This window comes from Struthio camelus, chromosome 5, assembly GCF_040807025.1.
Source record: "Struthio camelus isolate bStrCam1 chromosome 5, bStrCam1.hap1, whole genome shotgun sequence".
Lineage (NCBI taxonomy): Eukaryota > Metazoa > Chordata > Aves > Struthioniformes > Struthionidae > Struthio > Struthio camelus.
This window is the reverse complement of record NC_090946.1, coordinates 34,249,294-34,274,938: the sequence shown is the minus strand read 5'-3', so window position 1 is coordinate 34,274,938 and position 25,645 is coordinate 34,249,294. Positions and strand designations below refer to the sequence as shown.

General features: G+C 39.1%; 1 protein-coding gene across 22 annotated transcripts in view; it reads right to left on the bottom strand.

Moving 5' to 3' along the window:
* The window catches only part of CD44 (CD44 molecule (IN blood group)), a 61,377-nt gene extending 38,272 nt beyond the window's left edge, over positions 1 to 23,105 (bottom strand). For 18 of the 22 annotated variants that reach the window (XM_068945462.1, XM_068945470.1, XM_068945480.1 and 15 more), the window contains exons 1-2: positions 22,759 to 23,102; positions 295 to 463 (exon numbers count right to left, since the gene is read on the bottom strand). In XM_068945462.1, the coding sequence (XP_068801563.1) occupies positions 295 to 463; positions 22,759 to 22,825 (236 nt within the window). In that variant the 5' untranslated portion in view covers positions 22,826 to 23,102. Of the gene's footprint in view, positions 1 to 294; positions 464 to 22,758 lie in introns of all 22 variants that reach the window. The other 4 variants (XM_068945482.1, XM_068945485.1, XM_068945463.1 and 1 more) reach the window with 3 other exon arrangements.
* Positions 23,106 to 25,645: the final 2,540 nt, after the last annotated feature.

Here is a 25,645-nt window from a genome sequence, read left to right as displayed (position 1 = left end):
TACTTATCAGTTTATTATACTCTCTATCTGTTGCTATCTTTCAACTTTATCTGCAGGAGGTTAGGATTTCTTCAAGAGAACTGATAAAAAGAACATGCAGTCAAGGACCTATTTATTACAGGACCCAGAGCAAACACATACATGCAGAAACATTTCTTGCTCGTTACCTAAGTAATTACTTAAGGAATGATATGGTCATCTGATTAACAACTGCATGAAAGCAACTATAATTATTACACTATAGTATGCACGGATGGACCTGTTATTATATATTTTTTCCTAAAGCCTCTTTACCTGCAAGTTTCAAATCCAAGCTTATGAGCTCTTCTCATCTGCTCTAGTGTTGGCAAGGTACTATTCAGAGCTTTGCAAAGTTCGACTGCTTCACTTCGTGTCAGGCTGTAGCGACCATCTTTCTCAACGTGAAAAACTCCTGCATATCGGCAACTTACATTGAATTCTACTATTTAAAAAAGAGAAAAAAAGAAATGATTACAAAGGATTGGATGTTCTGATTCACTGCAGACCTGGCAGTGATTCATTTTCAAGTATAGTGTTTTTAAAGCAAGACAGCAACAAGTAGCAGGTATCAATTCATTCAGAATGAGAGCCAGCACTTTAAATCACCTTCTCCATACCTTCCTTCTTTGGGCTCAGACAAACACAGATCTTCAGCCTTTCCAAAAAAAAAAATGCAGTACAGAATGTTTCTTAGCGGTATCTAGCACTTTTAACATGTCATCAGCAATAACAGTGAAGAAAATATAAATATTTTGTGCAAGTCTTTGAAGCCACATTACTGAAAAACTGACTGACTACTCAAATACATTTGAAAATAAAATATTTCATTCATAATAGAATGTTTTAAAGATGAAATGGCTGTATAATCAGACCCTTTTTATGATTACAAAGTTTCTTAATTATCATATTGTGATCCTTTCGCAGTTTCAACCTTTTAAATGAATACATGTCAATTAACAGTTTCAGAGCTAGCTCAAGGAATGTGTTCCTGTTATTAGTTAGACACAAGCAGAATACTTGCATTAGTCTGATATTATATAACATACTCAATACAAAAACTAAGCAAGCTACACAAATATTGTGAACTAGAACCACATTGCAGTGCTAATTACTCCTTGAAAGATGTGCTCTAAGCTCCTCTTAGCCAGCCAGCAAGGACTGATAGAGAAGCATCAAATGTACGTTATATAAGAGGACATATGAATGAACTTCCTATTTCCTGTTCTTTACTTTGCACAGTATTTCTCTCCATTTTCAAAGGCTTTCTCTCACTACAACTCTGAATTCACTCTCACACATGTCACTGCCAACCACTGTCAGAATTTCAGTATGTACTGCAGTAATTTATTTAATTTCAAAGGATGGCTTAGATGGATTAATTTAATAACACTATAAAAGTTGGTATACGGAAGTACTTTTTAGATGGCAAGCAACATGAGGATAAAAATCATGAATAAAATACAAAAACTTTGGTGCCATAGTTATATTGCTGCTTCAGTGAGCAGTGAGCAGGGTCACACAATTCATTTTCTGGCCTTCAGCCTGGGAACCCTAAACCAATTGCACTTGCAAAGCCTATGGGAGGGGAGCACATCATACTGCTCAGTATAGACACTGAATGAAAGGCATAAGGTTAGAGGCTCTGAGGAGATCACAATCCACTCATCTTTATGTTGGAAAGATACTGACTACACAGCACAACAGGTACAGTGGAAAGGCAGTATAATCTGAGGGAAAAATCTGCGATTTAGTAAAATAAGAGGAAAAATGCACATCTGCTTACTGCCTTTTTTTTTTAACAGGAACAGCTAAGAAAGAGTTAATAATAATAATGTGGGCATAGAAAACAAGGAAAGATTCAGGGCACTTCAAAGCAATGTGAATTAACTTTGCCTCTGCCCCACCTTTCCCTCAAGAGAAAAACACGGTTGCAACTCCAGACTAGAATGACAACCACAAAGCACAGTTAATTGGAGTAGCCTGTTATTTGGAGTGAAGAGAGGAGCGTGACTCTTATTTATCTTAATGTTAGTTCCACGTGCAGGAAGGGGAAACATAGATCAGTCTGCTCCAACTATTATACTGGAGTGTCTAGCCCATCTATTTGAAATAAAATGTGACATGTAATAATTGCTTTCATAAAAGACCTAGAATGCAATTCATGAACATTTGCATTGACACATTCTACAGCATAAATGTCAAAGCAAATGATAGTAATCAAGGTGTGCATTCCTCCTTCAACTGCTTTTGTTCACTGGCAAACTGAGGCTATCGTATCTATAGTGTATCTGCTCGGTGCTCCTATACATTCACCACAGTTGTAAACTGCAAGGAATGTTTCCTTACACAGGTAAGAGGAAACAACCAAGGAGATAAAATAGTAAATTAGACCTAGACTGTATGGCATGTGACAACACAATCATTATTCATAGGATAGGTAGGAGTCCAACAGTGCTAATGAATACTTGTCCAAAGGAGCTCAAAATCAGTCTTAAACGCTTCTTACCATAGACAACCGAATTAATTCTTACGCTTACCTGCTTTGCACTTCTACAAAAAGGATGCAAAAAAATCCTCTTTTTCCCCCTAATTAGACTGACAAAAACTTTTCATTTGGATAAAACTGATTTACACTGCTTTAGCTGTTTGTAAGTTTTAGTACATTCATGATAGTCTTTTTATCATGTGTTATCAAAATACCAAGAGGTTGTATTTTTTTTTAATTTTAGCAAGACTATCATGTTTTCTCAAAATGCCTTTATTTTGACACATCTGTTTTCTTCCAGGGAAAACAGTTCTATCAAAATTTCTCTGACGACAGCCACATCACAAGGAGCTCTAAAGGTAAGAATAAGGAGCCTGTACACAATGCAGAAGGAAGAGGATGCTAACAAACACACTTTTCTTTCCTGGAGAACTTAATGTCTAGAAATAAGACCAAGTTGCAGTTTGAAGAGCAATGCCAGTCTCAGCAAGTGCTTTCACACACAATTCAGAAATAGTTGCAGTGCTTCCATAAGCACAAGACAGATTTTTTTATCACTGGCCCTGGGGATAGCTGATGGAGTAGTGATGTTCTGCTGCCTCATCCCTCACTGAATAGCACAACATGATCAAAAGAGCAATGACGTGTACTTACGGGTCATAAATGCAGTCAACAGATGCTCAGACCCATCATTTTAGATCCCAGCAAGTGTCTTATGGCAATGCAACTAATAGCTTATTCTGCACACAAAAATGTGTCCCACTACTGTCACTATGGAATGGAGCCTCCCTCACATCTGCTGTGTAAGTGACTTCTGTTTTGGATCTGAAGGTTGCAGATTCAAAGCCCAATATTATTTTGGAAGTTATCTAGTCAGTAGCTGTATTAAGTATAAATGAGTTAGACAGGAAAAGGTCGTCATCTTTTTATTTTCTCCCTTCTTGTTTCTCTGCCCTGTACAATAAGACAGGCCTAAATTTCTTAATAATTAAACAGTCATGACAATCTTAAATTCAAGGTTCACATCACAAAGATCTATTAAGGTAACTGGAAGTAACAAGCCCAGAGATTTTGGAACCAGATTTGCTTAGAGTATCAAAATCTCTTCCAACAACTTAGGTTCACTTCTGGAGAACTTTCACTATGAAAGCAGACACCAAATCCACTTGATTTGGGTTGTATTTTAATCTTGCAACTCAACCCAGATGCACTGAAATATTAAGTGAAGTTCACTTTTGTTGAGAGTGAATTTGATTCAGCTGTCATCAAACCTCAACCCATTTATGGTTTTAAAATACTACTATATGTTCTAGTACCACCCAGAGATCCAGTCGCAGCTGGAATCCCATCTGTTAGGTAACCAACTCCTTAACCTCCAACTGCTAAAAATAAATAGGCTTATTTATACAAATAAACTTATGGGAACTACTTGTGGGCTACAGTAAAGCATGTGCACATTTTCCCAGGAAACACTCAGCCTTGCCTTTCAGTGTACATACTGTACACTGGGACACCTCTGGGCTTACTGCACATGTGCTGACCACCTGCACTGTGCCCGCACAAAAGGGCCAAAGCTCCCAGGAAGCCCCACTCGTACAGCACATAAGATCACATGCTTGTTCAGGGAACACCAGGGAGAAATGTAACAATCCTATCTGCAAAACTGGTTTTGAGGCTACTCAATTATTTAGCACTTCACCCTAAAGTAATGTCAAGACAGAGTACCTTGTCCTTATTTTGATGGTTTTCTACACGTACTATTAAAAGCCTTTGTAACATTTTTGCAGAATACATACCTCTCTTCAGAAAGCAGTGAGTGTGAACGAATGACTGCCGCAGTACCTAAAACTCACATATGTTCCACGGTGTCTGAAAGCTGCATAACCAAACATCTCTTCTGTAAAGGCAATAACTACTACATTTAAAAAATGGCAAAATACAGATGCAGGGTACTTTATCTAAAGCTGCACAGTCAGTCAGAGAACCCAAAAACAGAATCTCAGAGTTCAAACTTTAAGGTCTCATATTATAATCTCTAGACAATATCGACCCTTAATAACTGACTTAATGAAAAAGTTGCTAAGTCATATCAATACAAAAATCTATTACAAATAAAAGATGGGGTCTAAACTAAATTAATACCTCTAATTCTTTCTTCCATGCTGAGGACTGTAGTCTAATTTGGAGTTAAGGAAGAAACAGGATTGACAAATCCAAATCTAAACATGGAGTCCATCTTTTCCAGTAGTGTAGGAAGGTTCCAATTCATTACTTTTGGAGCTTATTTTACTATTAGTGTTATTCAGCTGGCTTCACTACAGTTATGCAGTCGATATCTTTTTCCCCGTTTCAACATCCAGGGCAACACACAACAGTGTGCTAAACTACTACCTATCCCTTCAACTTGCCTGACATTTCAAAGGGTCCTGATCCTGAGTGGAGTCAGAGCCAGCACCCAAATGTTTCCTTCTGCCCTGCTTTTCATAGCTGGCAGGCTGCGGTGGTTGGCAGGGCCATGATGTTTCCCTGACATCCATGTGATTTGCTACAGCTGAAAGGCAATATTGTTTAATAATAGTTCTTAAAAGAGGCAAAAAGTACTAAGTATGCCTGAAATGTCATCATCATCAATCTCATCCAGAGCATGAGACTTTGGTGACTCAAACCAAAGCCCGGGAATGCCCCTGGGCCACCATTCAGCTTAATGAGCATAGAAGGCACTAACTTTTACACAGGCCATTTCTCCCTGCCTTTCTGGGAATTTCTGGTGCTCTGTCTCTCTCCCAGCTCTTCCGCTTTCTGCCATCCATAGGTATTCAGAAAGCAGCTCCATGTTCTTCTTTAGCAAGCCCTCCTCTGCTATTGCCCTTCTTCCTGTATCAAAACCAGTCTGCCATCTGTGATGTCTTGCGAAGACAGCCTGCATTTGATTCAGTTTCGTATCTCACACCCAGCAGCTGTTAGGCTTTTGACTACTCAGTGTCTGGATCATAGCTCTTCCATCAAAATCACCACCTCCAGCTCCACAGATGCTTTGCTCCCCAGAGTCCACGAGCGTGATACAATTGGCAGAGGTAGACTAAAGAGCACTGTGCTTTCATGAAAGGGCGAGTTACACTCAGATTATTAATAGCAGAGGCTTGTTAGGAGCTGTTACAGTAAGAAGCCCGGTGTAATCTCCCTTTCCCCCCTGGCTCTGCCACCCTTACTCATAATGAGTACTGCTGACTCATGCAAACTCTTCCCATTGGAGTCACTTTTCCATAATGATTTTCAGTCTACTCCGTGGGTGTTTTATGTACTGCTCTCTGCTTTTCATTGTTTTCAAGACACAATACCTAGTGGTTTAATTTTCAAGGAGGATACTGTCTTATATTCAAAAATATGTTATTTTACTAACTGTAGAGATACATCAAAGCAACTGAAGTGGAAGAAGATTTGCAAAAACCTTGCCCCACTTTGCAGAAAGCCTGCTAAAAGAGTACTTAGGCACAAGGCTGTCAACAGACTTCTTGGTAAAACCACACTGTGCATTGTATGCAAACCAGGAAGTGTTAGTAGGCTGTTCTCATGGGGATTTTCCTTGTTGGTTTGTGGTTCAAGATGATTGATAGGTAACCAGGATGTGATGAATGAGGGCGGAAAACAGAAACAGAACTAGCCTCTTGAAGGTGCAGATACCTTTCATTCTCTGTTTGCTTTAATAGAATTCAGATTTTACTCTTAGTTTATTTTAAGAGCTTTGCTCTAAATTTATTAAACAGATTTTAAGCCCCAGGCAGGTATACATGGGTAATATGTTTCCTCATAATCCTGGCTGTGCACTGATATCTGTAACATTATCACCTGTTTTAATGCATGCTAGTGATGAATGACAGAAAAGTGACTTTTTGGAATCAGATTAAAATTTCTTTAAAAGGGTTCCTGGTAACCTTGATTTACTTCCTGCCAAATCTAGATATTGGGCCATATGATTCCCAGCCTTTCCTGAGGTCTGGACATTTCAGGTCTTGCCTCTCAGTTCAGAGCTGTCTCCAGTGGCTGTTTGTAATTTTCAAGAATTCTTAGAAAAACGACTTCATGGCTAAATAAAAATGCACATTTCACTCCTAAGTAACGGAAATGCCCTCTGAATACAAAATCTCATATGACACGGATTCATGAAACATTTCAGAAGCCAAAACGTTTTATCAGCACAAATACTGAGATCGTCCGGTCACCACCATTTTGGCATCTGGGAGAAGCTGAATATACAAAAGATAGTATTCAGTCATTACCTAATACACTACAACAAGCACTGACTTGAGTATTCCACTATTTCTTTAAAGTGTATTAGTAAAACCATTCACTAGAGGAATTCACAGCTCAGCCAACTGTAATAGGATGCAGAGGCTTCCACCTTTATGTCAGAAGTTGGACTAAAGCCCAGGTCAGTCGTGACGAAAACCACTGGATAGCTGTTTGCTACGTTATGTAAAATGATTCATTAGTCCCAATCCCAGTCAGTAATAGACACGTGTCAACATCACTAAAACGCACCTATACGTGAATCCCTCAGGGCTGGATGGGGAAAGGAAGGCATACTGGGAAAATCTGACTCTAAACTGGGATGACTGTGAGCTGATCAAAATTTAGAAGTCAAATTCTACAGGCTCCATGAGGGTTAAGCAAGCATGTGTCTATGAGGCTGCAGTCCTTTACCATCTGAACAGAAAAGTACCAATGATCAAGTCATGTGTATAGTGATTCAGCGTGGCTGGGTGATGTTTTCCTTTCCGCCAGCTATGATATTCTTGCTCTGCTAGTCACCATTCCCTACAGAAAGCTGAGGCTGAGGCTTTAACAAGACTGGAAATCAGCCACCTACACAATAATCAAGGTCTCTTCAGATAACGGCTGGCTTACAGTGAAAGTTTTTGCTTACAAATTCTTGGGAGTTGTCAGACGAAACACTTTCCCTGGAGCTGTGCCAAACTGCGAAACCGGAAGTGATTTATAGGAAATATACCTCCAGATTCAGTAGGAATAAACCAAGTTTTCCAAGTATCCCTTGTGGATACTTAGACAAAACAAAAGGTTTCCTTTTCAGTTTGAAATTGCCTTTCATTTTGAAATTTAATTAATTAGTTTGCATGAAACTAAAAGTTAAATTAAAATGTTTACAGGGTTACAATAAAAATAGATGGCTTTAAGGGACCCAGTCCAAGATTTCCTTGCAGAAAGTTTTTATATCTCATTTAAATTTGGCATAGGAAAATGTTTATAAACCTTGAAAATTTGCATGAGAGAGAAAAATCATAGCTACAGCTCTAAAAGACGTAAAATGATCAACAACAACAACAAAGTCTCTTTACACCTAGCTTTCTAAAGACAGTAAAGTCAGGGAAAACTCTTTAAAGTGAATTTACCTGCACACTGCAAGGAGTGCCTGCTAAACAACAGCTTCTTAATAGTAGGGTGTGGTGACGAGAAAGTGAAGGTATCACTCCATAGATCCACAGGTATAAAATCCTGCCTTGTTCTGAAGCTGTGCCAAGGCTGTTCCTACATCCTTGTCATATTTGGGCACCTAATTTGCCCTAACTGGGCTAAAAAGGCAAATAAGATAGTGCCTTCATCACTTCCCTGTATGCTGCTAACTACATAAAAAGCAATGATGTAGCCTTGCTAACCCAGTGAGCCAAGTGGACTCAGGTGGATCTCTGCAATGAAGAGAAAGAAAAAAGAAGAAATGAGGCTAGGGATATAAACAGTAGCCAGAAAGGGATACACTGCAGTAGGAGGATACCCTTTCTCCACCAAATGCTGATAAGTATTCCTTACATTTCTGTGATATTTTTAGACTCCATATGCTCTCTTCCTCTGTAAATGCACACTGCAGAAGGGATGTGAAACAAAGCTCAAGCTGTTGACTTTCTTATAAATTGTTTTTCTTAAAAAATCTGTTCACTGGCCACCAAAGTTATTGTCTCTGTATGCGTTTGCTGATAGGCAGAAATATTAGGTCTCTTAATCCACAAGCTTTTCTGACTACTAATTTACTTTTGTAAAAAGGGTGGGTGACACAGTATTACTGGGTCAAGCGTTCAGAGAGTCACTAGCAATGCAAAGAGGTACAAGAAGTATGTTTCATTCCTCAGCAGTTGCTGCAGGAAGAAAAAAATACGTTAATGCATCTTCCAAACGTGCTTTATCTGCTTGGTAACAATTGCTCTGGTAAACATCCTGAGTGAGCCTATACAGTGTCATCACTTACAATAAACTTCCTCGCTGCTGACATTAATATTATTCTATTTGTAATAGTTTCATCAACAGTGGGATGAAAGCCTTCAGACTGCCTCCGAACATGGCACAGCTGTGCAGCACTTCAATGGAAACATTGCAGGCAGTGAAATCATAGTCCTGGAATTAGACGGTTATCAGATATGCCCCCCCTGGAGACGATGAAAAAACATAATCATCATTGCTGATACCAGCCAAGCTTCAGGCTGCATAATGAGTAGTCTAACCCCAAAGACTGACTAACAGGCATTGCAAAGAGAATCAGTTGGGATCAGTTCCATGCAATCCAGGTGAAGAAATGTGCAGGAAACTACAGTTGGTGAATAATAGTTGGAATCTGATCTTCACTGATTGTCTATGAAACTACATTATTTAGTCATGTGGGATGAAAGTGGTGAGACAGCATTGCTCAGCAGGCAGATCCCCTGCCTGCAGCTCAAAGGGGCCTGACGTCTATCCCCTGCTTTGTTACTGACCTGCTGATAGAACCTGGATAAGATTAATCTCTTTACCTCAGTTTGCAACTAACCTCCTTAATAAAAGTGATTCAAGATCTACTGATAAAAAAATGCTATAAGAGCAAAGAACTATTAGATTGTTATCTTATTGTCCTCTGGCAACTTTTGCATTCAGCCTCTGTCTAAGCTTTGTCAAGTCACGGGAAACCTGAATCAAGTTCTATGGTTATTCAGATAATAAATTCATACAAAATCAGATACAAAATCAACAAGTCCAATTAAATGATAGATTTTGAATTCTAATTGGCAGTGTGCTACTCAATAATAACACCAGGTGCTATTTGAAACAATTTTTCACCTGACATTGAAAACAGTTGTGATTTCTTGGTAAAAAAAATTCTAAACTTAAAAAAAAAGAAGAAGAAAGAAAACACAGGTGAATAACATTTTGCTATATATCCTCTGCTCCTCCAGCTTACAAATGAGAACCTCGAATAAGTATTCTCAACATGTTAAACTTATCTGTATAATAAGTTCATTAAGCAAAAAAAGCAATGATCAAAATGAAAAAAATGAAAAGAGATATTGAATAAAAAGTAGAATATCTCTTGACTTTAACAAGGCCATTTTACAGTAAAACAACAGAGAAAGGAACTCCAAGAATCTTTTAAAAGCTCTGAAAGCCAGCCAATTAACACAAAGATAACTTCAGTCTAGCAGACATACTAAAAAGAACAAGGCTGCCTAGAATATGTCTCACAAAGAAAAACATATCAAAGGACAAATGACCCGTGCTGACTTTCTAGTAACGAGTGATGGCAGGATGGAGAGAACCGCCCAAAGAGCAGAGAGCCACACTTATTCCAACTCAGCTGCTCCAAAATGCAGATGAACTCATTCACACTTTCCTTCATAGCTTCTCTCCGTTTTGTTCAATGTTCAAATGTCTGGGAAAACTGCAACAAAATCTAAGCCTCTTTACAGAAGTTCCTTGTTGGAATTTACAAGGAAGCACATTACAGAATAGTGCAGAGTAGCACAATTTTAAACACATCAATCAGGGAACATAGTTCTTACTTGTATATTCATTAAAACATTGTCCAGTAAACCACTGTATATTGCAAAGAACGAACTGCAGCATCAAACTGCAGATCTGAAATCTCCAATCTAATGCATGATTTAATGAAAATAATAAATTTCATACTAAATTCAGAAGAAATTTCTCAGATTAAAAATAAGATATAACTTTGCATGCGTTGGACTTAAGCAGATATAGTTTCGATCACTAAGATTTTTTGGAAGTTCAAGTGTATCTAAATCTAGAATCCTTGTGCATTTATGACTTTGCGGTTATAAAAATGGGTAAAACACTAATTTTGAGTGTTTGCTGTTTTCACACAGAAAAAGTAGACTATGGTATAGCATCATCTGCATTCTCAAAGTCTGCAGAATATGCAAGAGGAATAAACACTGATGTTTGTGTTCATTAGAACAAGCACAGTCCTAAAAAATTATTGGATTAGTTTTTGGCCAGCTACTTACATAACCCAACTAGGGAAAAAAAAGAAAGAATGAACATCTGGATATTATGCCCTAAAAAAGGAGAAAAGGAAGGCACTGTAATATTTTCCCCTCACTGTTTCACTCCTTAAAAGCTTAAGATAAAAATTTGCCTGCTAGTCTCTTGCCAAAGCACTGAAACGCCTTTCCTTCATGTGCATTTTTTCTCTACATTCTTCGTTATCCCTGTGTTTTTTTCAAGAAAGATAATCAAGGCTACCACATCTGTTGACTTATTTCTGACCACTGTTTTGCATACATCATATTATTTTAGTGTGGTTTCTTATAGCCAGTGGACTATGCATGGTGGTTTGTTATTGTTGGTTTCCTAATGGAGCACGGACTTGCAGTTGTTGATAGTTCATTATTCAAAGGTTGTTCACAATAGCCTGACTTTGCACACAGGCTTCTACTGGTAAGGACTGCCCCAAATGTGTGATTGAGGCATGCAGATATCAGCTGAATATGGTGAATGATAACTAAATAATGAATGAATAGTAAGGAACTGCTTACCAGACTCAATGGTCAGAAAAAGTAGCTGGCTTGCTTTGTGATGACACATTGAAATCTTGCCCTCTTTCCATTATGAGATTTTGAACAAAGTTCTGCTAACTGTGCTGTCTGGTTATTGCTAGTCACAGGGCCTTCCAAATGGTATGACTTGAAGAGATCAGAAATGCTGGATATGGGAAAGAACCAATCTTGGAAGAAAGACAGCACTCCCTGAGGAATAGATCATGGAAGAAGTTTAAAGCCTCAACAGAGTTTAATTCACAGGCAATAATGAAAGGTCCCAGAGAAAAAACAAGTTACATATCCAGCTGTGTACACAAGCTACAGCATTTTCAGAGGTGGAGAGTGGGTTGATATCAGCCTGTTCCTCTCCATAATAACCCAAGAAGCACCAAGGCATAAGTACATTCCCCAAGAGAGGGATGGTAACCATGGGAGTTTTAGGATCATTGGGATGCATACTACATATTATTGAAGAAAATGAAACTCATGAAATGCACATTTCAGTGTCACTTGCTGAAGACTTTGAAATGTAATTCTGGAAATGTTAAGGACAGAATGAGTGAAAAAAAAAACAAACTTGAGATTTTCATCAGAAGAAAGATTTAGTTTGGGATCTGCTGTAAGTATGGGTCCACCAAAAAGTCACCTTTGGGAACAATCACTTTGTATAAGAACATGCAATGATTAACACAATCTGTTTAACCAAATCTCATCTCAGGTCTATAAAAGTCAAGAGGAAAGGTCTTGTGCTTCCTTAAATTAGTGCAAGCTTGTCAGGATGGTAGAGAACGCGGTCATACCCACTACTCCCTCCTGTTTTTCTCCAGCACCAGAAGGAAAAGGATCACACAACCTATGACCAGAACGTCGAGGCCAGCAGACAGTTTCTAATGGAATTTTTTGTGGCAAAAACGTTTCCAGACTCTGGCCTCTTTGTGAATTCATGCCTCTGCACGCTGCAGTTTCAAGAACCTCAAAATTTATACTGAAAATGCTGACTAGTAAGAAATTTTCCTATAATATATGTAGGTTATTTGTATCCCAAGCTAGATGGTGAGTTATATTTCCTTAATAATTCTTACAATCCTAATTTTGAATCTTTTTCAAAATTGTTCTAGGAATAAAGTATTTTTAACATCTAGGTTTTGTAATGAACATTAGTATATGCATAATGCTGTTGCTATCACAAATTTGGCAAGAATAATTACATGCTTTGGTCTTAATAGTCAGTGAATTCAAATCCCACCATTAAAGGAACAAGCATAAAGAAAGCACATCCAGCCTCTCAAGTAATCCAAAAGTGAAAAAAAAATGATTAGTTACATTGCAGCAGATGTTATTTTCTATTCTCCTAAAACATAAACAGAGTAAGTAGCAATACATGTAGAAATAAATTAGCATTTTCACCTGACTTCTGCTAGCATAATGGTTGCAGTGAAAATAATTATCTTCAAATGTTCAAAGTTTCAGTTCCATTTGAATCGAAATTTAAATGCTTGTCTATAAGGTAAGTAGGCACCAGATTCTCCAGCGCAGCACAGGAAGATTGTTTTAACTATGTATACATTTAGGAAATGAAAATACATGAAGCCAATGCACTATTTCTTGAATGTAAGAGCCCTCAAACTGTGAAGCCCTGTTGTCTCACAGAAGCGCTGGAATCATTGTGGAGCCAAATGACTTTGCTGTGATGCTGGCTGACCCTAGCAATCTTCTATTTGAATGAGACATAGCTGGATCTTATGTAAAGATCCAGAACTAAATCAGTGTTTGAGTTATAAATGACTAGACACAATAGCAGCCCTCAGTTCAGGTGCTGTGAGCTTTTTGATGCTGGAAAGCATTATGAAGTCAGATTGACAGTCAGAAAGAGCCAAATCAAAGAGCAAATCAGGCATAAGCCATTGTTATAACGAGGAATTCCTAGAGAAATAGTAATTTCTTATTGATAAAGCACCAGGAGAATTTTGTTTGCAAGGAAAACTGCTTATTTTCCTGGAGCAAAATTCACTGAAGGTATCACTAAACACAGTAAACAACTGATCTCATGTGACTAGTTATTACCACCTGATGATAAATATTATCAGTGAGCTATGTACACTACAAAAGACGGATTGAGACCAGCAAGCTTACATCAGAGCCGAAAAGGAAAGGAAGGCAGTAAAAGACACTGAAAACAGAATTGACAAGATCTCATCACCCACTTGCAAAAAATAAAAGGGAAAGTTCTTTACGGAAAGCAGAGATCTCTCTTAAGAACTGCAGAAGCGGCTGATGCAGAATGGAATCACTTATCCAGGGGATCTACAACCAGGCATTGTAAATAGATCCCATTTGTCTTTCCTGAACAGTCTGAAAGTGCCTTAGACACACCTTACCAAATCAACGCCTGAAAAACTGTTAATTCACCCGATTCTTAAATCTGTATGTTCTGAAAGGAAAGGAGATGTTGAGTATATAGTAATCAACTCCAGATACCTAACTTGTAAGATAAAAGGCAAAAGAAACTCACATTAGGATATGAATGTGTTGCTATGGTTATAATTGTCTATGTATTTATTTGCATTACATGAGAGTTTTCTTGGTGGAAAAAAAAGGTGTTAATACGCTGTCTTGCAGTTGCTGCACCTGAATTTCCTGTGAGTCAACAGTAATATGATTGTGACTGGTTATGCTGATAAAGTGCTATGACCTGAGCACTCAAAGTATGAGTAACAAAGTTAGGTAAAGTATCTGGCTGATACTGTTAATAAATTCAGTGCTGGTTTGCAAACAGTGGGTTGCACAGGTGTTTCAAACATTAAGGAAATACTTAGCTGTTGCTCATAGAGAAACACATGCAAGAGTATTTTCACACAAAGATTGCCCAACTGAAGTAAGCGTTGCAAAGCCAGGTCCAACAGCAGATTACTTAACAGCTGATAACCAAGGAGAGTTTCCAGGACCCTGTGCTAATCTAAGTTTTTAAGGGACCAGCGTTCCAGAGAAGGCCCCAGTCCTCGGCACTCTCATTCACTTCTGCACCAGGAGAATATTAGCACAATGACTTTTTTTTTTTTAACGAGTAATAATAACGCTTATTTTAGCTGAAATAGCCCTGAGTGTGAAATCATAGCTGTTCTCCAAAATTCAAGCAAAAGAAGCACTAATCTTGTTGATGGAGCACCAAACTGGGACCTAGGAGAAAATGTGATAATTCTAACTGTGTTGCTGGGTGACTTACTTCCCCCAGTTTCTCCTTGTTTCCCTATCTGTGAACTGGGGGTAAAATCACTGACTTCTGAAGAACTACCAAAAAGCTAGTTATTACTGTCTACTATCAGCATATTTGTCAGTTCACTTGTTTCTCCCTAGCTAAGCTCATCTTCATTGTGCTAAATAATACTATACACAAATTTGAAATTTCAAGTTCTATGGTAATTTAAAGACATTCAATTTGATTCCAGCAGTGCTGATGAGACAGTTACCCCTTCCAGACCAAATGCTGTAACACTTTCATGAACCTCATGTAACGCAAGAAAAAGAATGACTGCAAAGAGTGAAATTTCATCAGGGACACGAGCTGTTTCTAAAGCGATACATTGACAGAGCATAAGACTTCAATTTCTTTTTCAAGAAGAAGAACATTAAGTTCTTCTTCTATGGCACGAGGAAGGATCCAGCAGATGACAACTGGAAAGAGTACATCTCAGAGATATGTTGATATACAGTTAAAATGTTTAAGGTGCTGTAAGATATATTGAGATGGGAACACTGCATTTTGCCCAGCTTAAGCTTTGGAAGATGTATTTATTGTCTGTAGACTATAAAATGAATTTGTTTCATTCTTGAAAAAATCGGTTTTATAGTATGGTGGTTCAATATGAAATTTCAAGCAAAACATTTGTGTTTTCTGTGCTAGAGTTTTATGCTTTTGCTCCGCCCAAGAAGGCAAAATGACACTTGCTATTGCAGCAGAACAGTGTTATTTCGTGCTTAGTGCTACTCTTCTGAAGCTACTGGATACTCCTGCCCTATTGGCCTAATGTTGAACACAATGACAGACATCAAGTCAGACGCGCCAACACAGGACGCTGAAATCAAAAGAAAATCATAAAAGCACAAACAAGACAATTTGCTTCTTTCTAGTTTTCTCTGAGGCCTGGCTCTTGGGAGACCTTGGCTCTACATTTCATTTTGCTTACAGGTGACTAAGGTGCTGTGCAAGAACTTTACTGCATGAATTGGATTTAATTGTCTATCGAGAACCCTGGCTGATAAGAGGCTGCTAAATATATTATCCTGCTTCAGCCACATGGCACAGAGAGATGGGCATGGACTAATAGGAAAAACAGAAAAACAGTGAGGGAAATGGAAGAAATAATAGCTGACTAAAAAGTCATTGTACCAAACTCCTTTTAGCACTGATTAATCAATTAAAAAGAATACCGAAAGCTGCTCAAGAGAAGACATGGACATTGAAAAGATACACCTGGCTACCCACTGGATCCACGCAGCTGCTGCATAGTGACACCCTAAAGCTTCTCTGGACTTTCAAGCTGTGAAGGAGGCATCGTGGCCAGCTGCACAACATTCAGGCTAGAACCGGAGGTGCTGGTTCTATTCTTGGCTCCTCCAACTTATCGGGTCACCTTGAGCAAGTCATTTTATATCTCTCAGCACTCAGTTCTCCCTAAATATCAAACCTTTACGTACAAATACCTCCAACAGCTACTGATCTCAAGTACATAAATGATGATTATCACCAGATGTTTCACTTAAACCAGGAAAAAAATCTGACTAATGTGAACACATCATTCCACAATTGATTATAAAATCCATTTTAAAGTTCTTGAACCAAAAGAAGTGTTTAGTATCACAGTCGGATTAAAGATTTTGGTCGGTTCCCATTTGCCCAACAGCGTCCCTAATCACAAAAAGATCAGTCCTGAATAAGAACTTCTTCAGAAAACTATACTTCACTTCCACAATTGTCTAACAGGAACCGAGTGCTATTGAGTGGGAAATAGCTGCCAGTCTTCAGTGTTTGTGTAGGTATCATTCACACAATGAAACAAGATGGAATTGCCAGAGAGACAGAGAAAAGTTTTATCTGATTTTTGTAAGACTGCTACTGAAAAAACTGATTTCAATAGAATATATATTACTTCATTTCTGTGTTTAAAATGTTCCTATATGTCAAATTTAGGCATAAGCAATATTCAGGAGCAGAGAATGAAAAACTGTATTTATAAATCTGAAGACTCATTAGCCAAAGAAGCATTTTTCTACCCTTACGTGGCTGGGTAAATGATGGAAAAGGGAAAGGATATGAAAATTGGTGGAGGACAGCTCATCAGGCAGAAGGAAGAACAGGAAAGTGAGTGAAAGCAAAACCTGGAGATGAATTCAGGCCTCACCCTCAGTGTCTTCACTATAAAGAAACATGATTCATTAATAATTGGCAAAAAGTAGTTTCCCTCGAACCTGCCCAGTTAACTGTTTGTATTCCTCACACAGAAGCTTCACCCAGAGCGTGGGGATGGACTCTGGAAGATCTGGCAGCTTTAACACTGACTTACTCTACTACTTCCCTAATCTCCTCACTCCAGGATAGGGATATTGATTCTTATCTGTCTTAAAAGATATGCATTGGGAGATGAGGAAGGATTGGTAAATACTACTCATTACCATTACAGCAATTCTGAAGGCACTGTTGAACTACTACATTTACATGCTGCAGAAAGAGCAGATGCAAGCTTACTTGGCCTGTGTTTTGAGTGGGCATGTGATCTCTGCCAGCTCTCTGAAAACTTCAGAAGTCATATATTGCTGTGGCAAGCATGATACCAATCCCCAGCTGATAAGCCTCCCTGGTGACAAGATATATTATCTCAGGCTGGCTGCTCCCCTAAGGTTGCTGCTTGAACCTGACGTGGGTAGTACTTTGCTTGCAGCCTGGACAGAGATGCTCACACCTGCCCACAGTGTGCTGGATGGCCACAAACCATATACTGAGCTCTGGGTAACATCTCACGTCTGCATGGGAACGTTGCAAGAAACTACTCATCACATCTACCCACACATGCCACACCTTGCTGCTTTACAGACACCTACCTATTAACAAAAATAACAATAAAAGGGGCCCCTAGGGAAATATACCTCTGAGAACCTGTTTTGCTGCGGGCATCTCTAACTCACTGCAACAGTGAGACAGGCACAGTCAACAAAACCTATGTCACAGCAGCTTTTTACTATTATATGTTCTGACAAGGGCAGCCTCTTATTAACAAAAGTAGATATTAACTGATCACTGGTTAATATTCTTTTCCTAGTCAGCTATCAGCTCGTACCCTTGCAACCTCTTTTGTAACCATCTCACATTGCTTTTGGGGCAGTATCATTAGCAGAAACAGAGACGGAAGTTACCACAGCTGCTGCACGTCTGATATGTTTTTTTTTTCGCCAAGACACAACACAGTGTATCAGAGCTTCCAACTACTGCGTCTAGTTCAGTCAGCAATAAAAGGAAAGAAAAAAAAGTAATGTAGTGTGTTTTTCCAATTGTAAATGTAAGTAAAATTCAGGTCTTCCCTGTGATTCCTTGAATTAGTGCGGTTGTTTGAGTTCCCATGTAATTGTTAAAATTATAGACTACTCTTCAACTTCGTTCAGTCTTTTTTTTGTGTTTTGAGATGTGGGGGTTGAAGCTTATTGCACAAAAATAAGATTGCTTCATTATATAACACAATCAGTGTTGTCATGTAGAGGAACTGGAAAGTCCCAAAGCCAGTACGTACAAAAGAGAGTTCAATTACGCTCTTAATTGTATGCGCAGACTCCAAAAAGGATTGCAGGCTTCATTAGACAGGAAACAAGTCACAGAAGTTTGAACTTTAAGTTGCAATTAGCTGAACTTTCAGGCTCATTGAAAAGATTCTCTGAGGAAAGCCCCTCTTTGTGTCATGTGCCATTTCACGTTACTGTCTGCAAATTCATTCATACGCTGAACTTCTCCTTCTTGCCTTGGGTGGGGTCAGCTCCAGCAGCAGCAGCAGCAGCAGCAGCAGCAAGGGAAAAAAAAAATCAGAGCCAGCTGCTACTGATATTCCTGCTGATGCCACTGTAAAGAGGCCTGTGATTTGACGGGTAGGAAACTGATAAACATTCAGAACTGACACAATCTTCTCTGCTACCAGTATCAACAGCAGCCATAATGGTCACTGATAATTACAGGGTGTGATAGCTGTAAGCCTAGCTTTGACATGGTTATTGCCTCCCTGGGAGCCACAGACCACTGTGTTTTAACAGCCAGCAAACTTCTGGTCTAGGCTGGAAAAATGGCTAGCAGCTACTCCAAAGTAGCTTCATGCCGTCAGTTGTCGATAACCCATGCAGAATGATCCAAACCACTAGATTTATCACAAAAAATCCCTGGCAGGTAAAGGCAGAAATAAATGAGTGGGCTGGAGATCTGAGTTTTACTTAGTACTAGCCGCGACACAGTTAGCAGAGAGGTATTGGCGACAAACTCCTCCACCTCTGTCTTGCTTCCCTCACTTTGCTGATCTTAAGCTGGAAGTTTAAACTTCTGTAGTCCAACAATTCAACTTAGCACTGAAAAAGTGAAATTTGACTAAAGCATGCTCTTGGTTACCAGCTGATGCTAAGACATTGTGTGTTTTGAACACCATGAATTAGGCCAGTACGACGTTGTATTCTTTTTAAAGCCAGCAAGATAGGTGCAGTTGGTTGTGTTTGTTTCATAATTATCGTCTTTGTGAAATTACAATTCACAGGTAATTATGTACATTTAGTCTTGGTCTTGGGAAAAGCAACTTCAGAGGAGAGTTTGGTGGAACACCTTTTCTAGCTCTCTCATTTGTGATTCCCTTTTTTAAAAAACGATGTTTTTATAAATAATAGAATACATATGAGATGAAGTTGAGAATTACATTCTCCTATTCTTACTATACTTTCAAACACTTATCCATCAGCGCCAGAACAGAAAAGCAGGGCAGGAAGAACAGAAAGCAAATGGAGAAGCCTCGTTACAGCATCTCCACAATTCCCAAGAACTTTCAAGTTCTTGGGCTTAGTTATCGTCTCTTCTTCCTATATCATTGTTTAGGAAATACTACATCTGTTTTTCCCTGCTGCTCAGTAGGGCATTTCAACACCACTCAACTACGTTCAGAACTAAAATTGTCCTTTTATGAAAGAAAAAATAGTCACCAGAGGTCTTCTACTCCATCTTGTTACCCAGAGGCACAATTGGCAATATCCAAACTGTCTGTTAAAGGTGTTTATCTAATAAGAACAATGTCTCTTAGCAACCTACTTCCAAACCTAATTACCGCTACTCTCTAGGAGCTCCCTCTGAATACCATCTCCTTTCCGGTAACAGCATTGCCACTTTGCGTTGTCTGCCCTCTGCTTTTTAATCTGCCCATATCCCACAGGGCTCACCTCATCTTTTTCCTCCGCCACGTTCACCATACTCATGCAGTTTTTCCTTTTTCTCACTTTTCACTTATCTACAGGCTCCACTCCTATTATACATTAACTTGACTGCTGCTACCTCTTTTTAGTCTTTATTATACCTGTTGTTTATACTTGTCTACCAGCATCTCAGGTCATCTCATCCTTCTGACACATTCTTGCTACAGCACGTATAGGTGGTAGATAAACAACTGCAGCGTCAACGCTGTCTTCCAGTCCTGGCCTATAAAAGCCATGGGAACAGTTCTGGAAGGAGACACGCGAGGTACGGGGAAACATTTCACTTAATCTTGGCTAGAACTACTAGTGGTTTTAAAAGCACTTAGTTTAAGAAGTTTTTTGTCACTTCTGTGATGCTCTCATCCCTCATTAAGCTTCCTTCTGAGGCTTCCTGTTTTCAAGGCAACGCTTCTGCTCTGTGGTGAACAGCAGTGACCTAAAGAAGTAGAAACATTTCTCCAAAGATTGTAATCTTCTGCCTTGATTTGTTGGCTCTGTCTGCGAGAGCAGTTCAAGGGCAGATATATAACCTTTCCATTAAAGGATGATGGCAGTTCAACTGAACTTTAATAAAGTCTAGTTACTTTACAGCTTTGGGAAACTAGCCAAGATACACACTGTAGGGACTATGTGAAAATAAACTGGCACAAAGAGCTTCTTCACGCTGCCTTATTTACAAATTTACATGACAGATATATAAGCTAAAAGGCAGACAGGTCCCTTCCTCTGTGACCAGCTGATAGGTATAGTAGCCCTTTCTCACAGCCTTACATCGTACTGAAGCTCTGGCCACCTCTCCAGTGCTAATAGCCCAACTTTTCTCTCTCACTGGTGGTGCCATTCTCCCTCCTTTTTTCATTTCACCTTTTCCTCTAGGTCCATTCCAACTACTTCCAGTTTTGGGGACAAAATTCTTAGAGTAGCTTTTGTGTTAATCAAGGAAAACTTTGAGAGGAATATTTTTACAAATATATAATGCCCCCAGGGGAAAATCTCCCCCAGAACCCCCATTAAGCAAGATGTCAGCATCTATATTTTCCTGGGCTCTGTTCAGACTGCTTAGACAACAAAGTTATGTCACCATCATGCGTTCACCTCACTCAGACATCAGTGACAGTACAGTTACAGCAGCACAGAACTCAGGACAGTCTGAATCAATCATTTTTTTCAGCAGCTCTCTAGATCTGGTCTTTCCTCTAGCAATCACATTAACAGTAATTCTAGGACCTTCCAATTTTGCGAAATTCTGCTATACAGAATCAAAATTCAGGAACAGGTCTGAATTTTGCTCCTCAAGCAAAGTATGTGCCAGAAGAAATGGTCAGTATTCTGTGATGCACAGTAAAGTTACTCATTTAAAAAAGAAAACCACCATCAACGGCTGTTTTGAAGTCATTACTGACTGCAAAGTCATGTCGGAATGCACCACATACCAACTAAAATATATTGCAGCTATAATCTAATAGCTTGCTAAGCCATTGAAGAAACTTCCCTGTGGCGCATAAGCTTGACATGCTTTTTGTAACTGCACTGAGGACTAGATGATGGGGTTTTCTTTTACGTCTCACTGTAAAAATGTATTATTCCCAGAGGAAGTGCAGACTCCGCTTTTTTAGGTCGCTCCTGGCAGCTTAAAAAAGGGAAAATCAGTTGAGCAAGCAGTAAAAAAAAAATCATTATAAGCCTTATACAGTATGCAGACTTGGACTAAGTCAAACTTTTAAACACATCTCAGATATACTTCATGTGCCTACAGAACCACCCGCCCTTTCTTTGAGTGCTTTATCCATCAAGCTGATCTTAGCAAGAGTCTTTTAATATCACTGATAAGTCTATTTTAGCAAGAAGAGCAAGGAGAGCCCTTCAGCTATCACAGATGGGCCTGGGACGTTGCTTCTGACACACCCATTCATGGCTTGGCCAGATTGCCACCATTATAGACTAACTTGCTGCTGCTCCAACTAACCAGATATATATGTATTGTACACATACAGACAGGCACAGAGCCCGTGGGTGACAAGCGCAATGAAAAATGTATTCTGCTGGACTCCTGGAACTGATGAGTGGAAAAATAGCGTAGAACAATAATTGTTACCCCTAACCGCAAAATGCCTCAAGGCAGCTGCTGTCACAATGAGAGCCTGTTAAAAGCATGGCCATCTCCCTCAAACACTATTGAGCCTGCACCATGTCAAATTTCAGGAGCGTTTTGCCGTTTCGGACATGCAGGTTTTATTTTTCCCCCTATATTAACATGTTTCACTTTTAAATACAAATATTTGAAGTAGATAACAGAACTACAGAAAGCTAATGGATAAACAGCTCAAGTCTGTGGTCACTTCTAACCCCTTTGGTCTGAAATATTATCAGTAAACCCCAAAGAAACTTTAAGAAGTCAGAAACAAGCATGCCTGGCATAACAGCTCTCAAAATTTCAGCCCCAGATGATTGCAGCTTTGTTTCTGTTCAGCGTGGCCACATCCAAACGTGGTATGTGTTAGCTGTTAGCTCAGCCCGTGTCTACCCAAGAATACAGTTATTGTACGCTGGGACGAGGGGGGAGGCTTTCCCCACCCCCCCTTTTCTCAACTTTCTAAAACAGAGCCAAGAGAGCAAACTACGTATGTAACAGCAGTCACATTGTTGAACTGAGCTTTACCAGAGCTGTTCTAAATTCCCTAATGTATTTCTGTTCCTAGTTTAAACTTAGCTTTAATGATCTACAATTCACATTTTATAGAACTGGAATTGCCCTTTACAGGCAATACACAGCTTTACTTGATTGTACAGCTAAGTTTCCCGTACTAAAGCATCTCTGATAACTCTTAACAAATAATAAAACTCTATACAAAGATAGACGCAAGGAAGCTGTTAGCTATCTGGCTGAATAACTGCTGCTGTCTGAGGCATAAGCTTATTAGCAATCATAAGAGTTTTCATTCATACAAAACTTACCTGTCTCTGTTAGACAAAGCTTCAGCAAGCATAATCCAAAAGTTGCCCATAAAGGAAAGCTGGCCATTTTTTTCTCAGAATTGTTTTTGCAAAAACCAGAGATCCTTGCAGGCTACAGAAAGAAGCCCCGACGCTTGTTAAGCCTGCAGTCAATGAGTCTGAAGTTTGCTGCACTTTTTATTCTGATTCAAAGAACTAAGTAATGACATAACTGGGAGGGGGAGCTCCATCAAAAGTCACACCCATAGTTGCAACAAAAGTGTCGGAGCAGTGGAAGAAAGGGAGGGGGGGAAGGCTACTTCTCCTGCCCGAGCAGCCACATTCGAGTTTTAAAGAGGCACTAAACCTCTTCGACTTACACAAGTACTGTCATGAGTTACATCAATAGCGTTTGCAGGAACATTTGTGTAATCTCTCACGAGTTAGGCTCAGAAAGGGACTATTTCTGATCTCTATTCTGATTTCTGACCTGTATTGCGAAACAGGCGAAAGTAAAGCACCACACGTTCTGAACCCCAGCAAAGCATCTACAACTGCCTGGATGCTTCCCCAAAATATTTTGCTTATTTTGTCTCATACCACTTTTTCTCATTTTTTCAGTACAATTTAGGGCAAGCAAAAGGTCTGCTCTGCAATGAACCTTTTTTTTGGGGGGGGGGGGGGGAATCTGGAGGATCTCAGATTCTCAGAGGGATTTACAGTAGGTAAATCAAGGTAGTTCAGTCTCCACAAGCTCGCTGGCTTCTTGGCACAGGCTGCTCCAATACAAGTGATACCTTATGCCAGTGCCAGCAGTAATACTGAGGACTTAGGTCTCTGATTTCTTGTATTTACAGTGTGAGACATAGAAGGAATTAGTCCTCCTACTCCTAATTCCCAAAATGAAGAAACAGGAGGAGAACGTACAATAGTGTGACTTTCGGAGAAGTTCCTGAGGACTATATGTGCATATGTTTTGTCCAAGTCTAGAGTTAGCAAAGGATGCCACACGAAATCCCTGGTGAACACCTCAAAGCCTATGTAGATAAGGGAAAGGTGTATCTGTTATGCGCCTAAGGTGATTTCTCGTAATTACTCCATACACTCGCCTCTCTTCTGAGCTGTGGAATTACGACAGCGGTTTGTGTGGAATTAGGGGCTGGTCAGGGATCACCAAACCCTTTCCATCTCACCTTTAACAACCAACACGTGGCAATGACTGACAGTCATTAGTGCCCTGTTTCCAGTTTCACTCAGCAACTTTGAAATGAAAAGCGCTGTATCATATTACCATTGTGTTGATCCTCCCACTTTTAAGGATTTTTTTCATTAATTTTTAATCGCTTTTAACACAAACAATGGAAAAATACTGACAGGTCCTCCCAACCACAGGCACGAGAACTTTACACAATGAGGATTTCAGAACTTTGACTTTTCTTTGACTTTTGTCTTAAAGATGGCTGGCTATCCTTTCCTCAAACAGGCACATTTTTAGCAACAGGTTCCAACAGGCTCTTCCTACAGGTTAGGATATCTGATGGGACACGGTTAAAGTGAAAAGCTTTCCTTAAAACATAGGGGATCTTTTTATTAAGAAGCTTACAACTTGGAAGTTGCGGATGAAACATGTTTTATTTAGTGAATATGTTAGTTTTTCATTTGAAACAAACGGCTTGAGGAGCAAAGAAAAAATGATCTATATATATGACTTACTGTTTACTGTACTGCAAAAGACATAGTTTGGTGTATTCCTGTACTTTCTGAGCAATAGCTATGTGGGTGTCTAAATATATGAATAAAGCCTAGAGGCTAGATTTTAAAAAGCACAGTTAATACATATTTTGAGTTTACTAAGCATATCTTTTTCTTCAACTGCTAAATGACTTTTAAAATTCACCCCTGTGTATGAAACAAAAGAATGGAATATTTAATTACAATTTAGATAACTTTCAGTATTGTTTTTTTGATAGAAAAAAAATTGGTGAACATATAATCCTGTATTCACAATGAAATGGAATGAAAATGGAAGTCTGTTTTCTTTACCATAGGTAAATGGAAAATAACGATCATTTCAAGGAGTTAGGCAAGTGTTACAGAGGCAAAAGTCTTATTTCACCAGGAGTGAAAATTCCTAGTTTCTCTATGGTGTAAAGCTCCTGTATTCCAGCCCTTGTGATATCAGATTATGAACAGGTTACTTTCTCAATACTAAATATTATTTAATATGCATGTTAGACATTTCACTACTTATTTTAGTGGGGGGATTCCACATTGGGGAGGAGATTGGTTGGAAAATATTTCTATTGCTTGCAGTCCTAGAAAGCTGTACGGAGATTAGGCATGTTTAGACCAGGTGCACAGATGGGTTAGCGCCTAATGCAAGAGAGACAGAGGTGCCCAAGAAAAATAACTAATCATAGTATGCATTTCATGTGATATGCCACAGACCTAAGTAATGAATTGTATGTATATAACATGTAAGTTTGCCCATTTCACGTGCCATCTGCCTGGTTATTCATTAGCCAAGGATATACGCTAACATTCCAACCTACTGAGCACTTCAAAGAGCTGCCATTAAGAAAATAAATAAAAAAGCTGACACAAAAATATGTCCTTCTTTCCCACCCAAACATGGAATTTTTCCCCTAAAATATGATGGCCTGAGGTAGACAGCAATACAAATTTAGCCCAGGCATAGTGCCTGATGCTACCCAGAAAATTTAGTCGACAGCTCTGGGAGAGGGGTACCATAGGTTTTTTTTTTTTTGAGAAGTATGTAGCTTTTCTTTTAGCTAAAGATAATCTTAGGGTATAGGAACGCATCCTAAAGTAAATCTTCAGCTGAGAAAATGCAACGCAGCATCATTTTAAGTTGAGCCCATCAGTTTATTCCCATTGTGGATTTGTT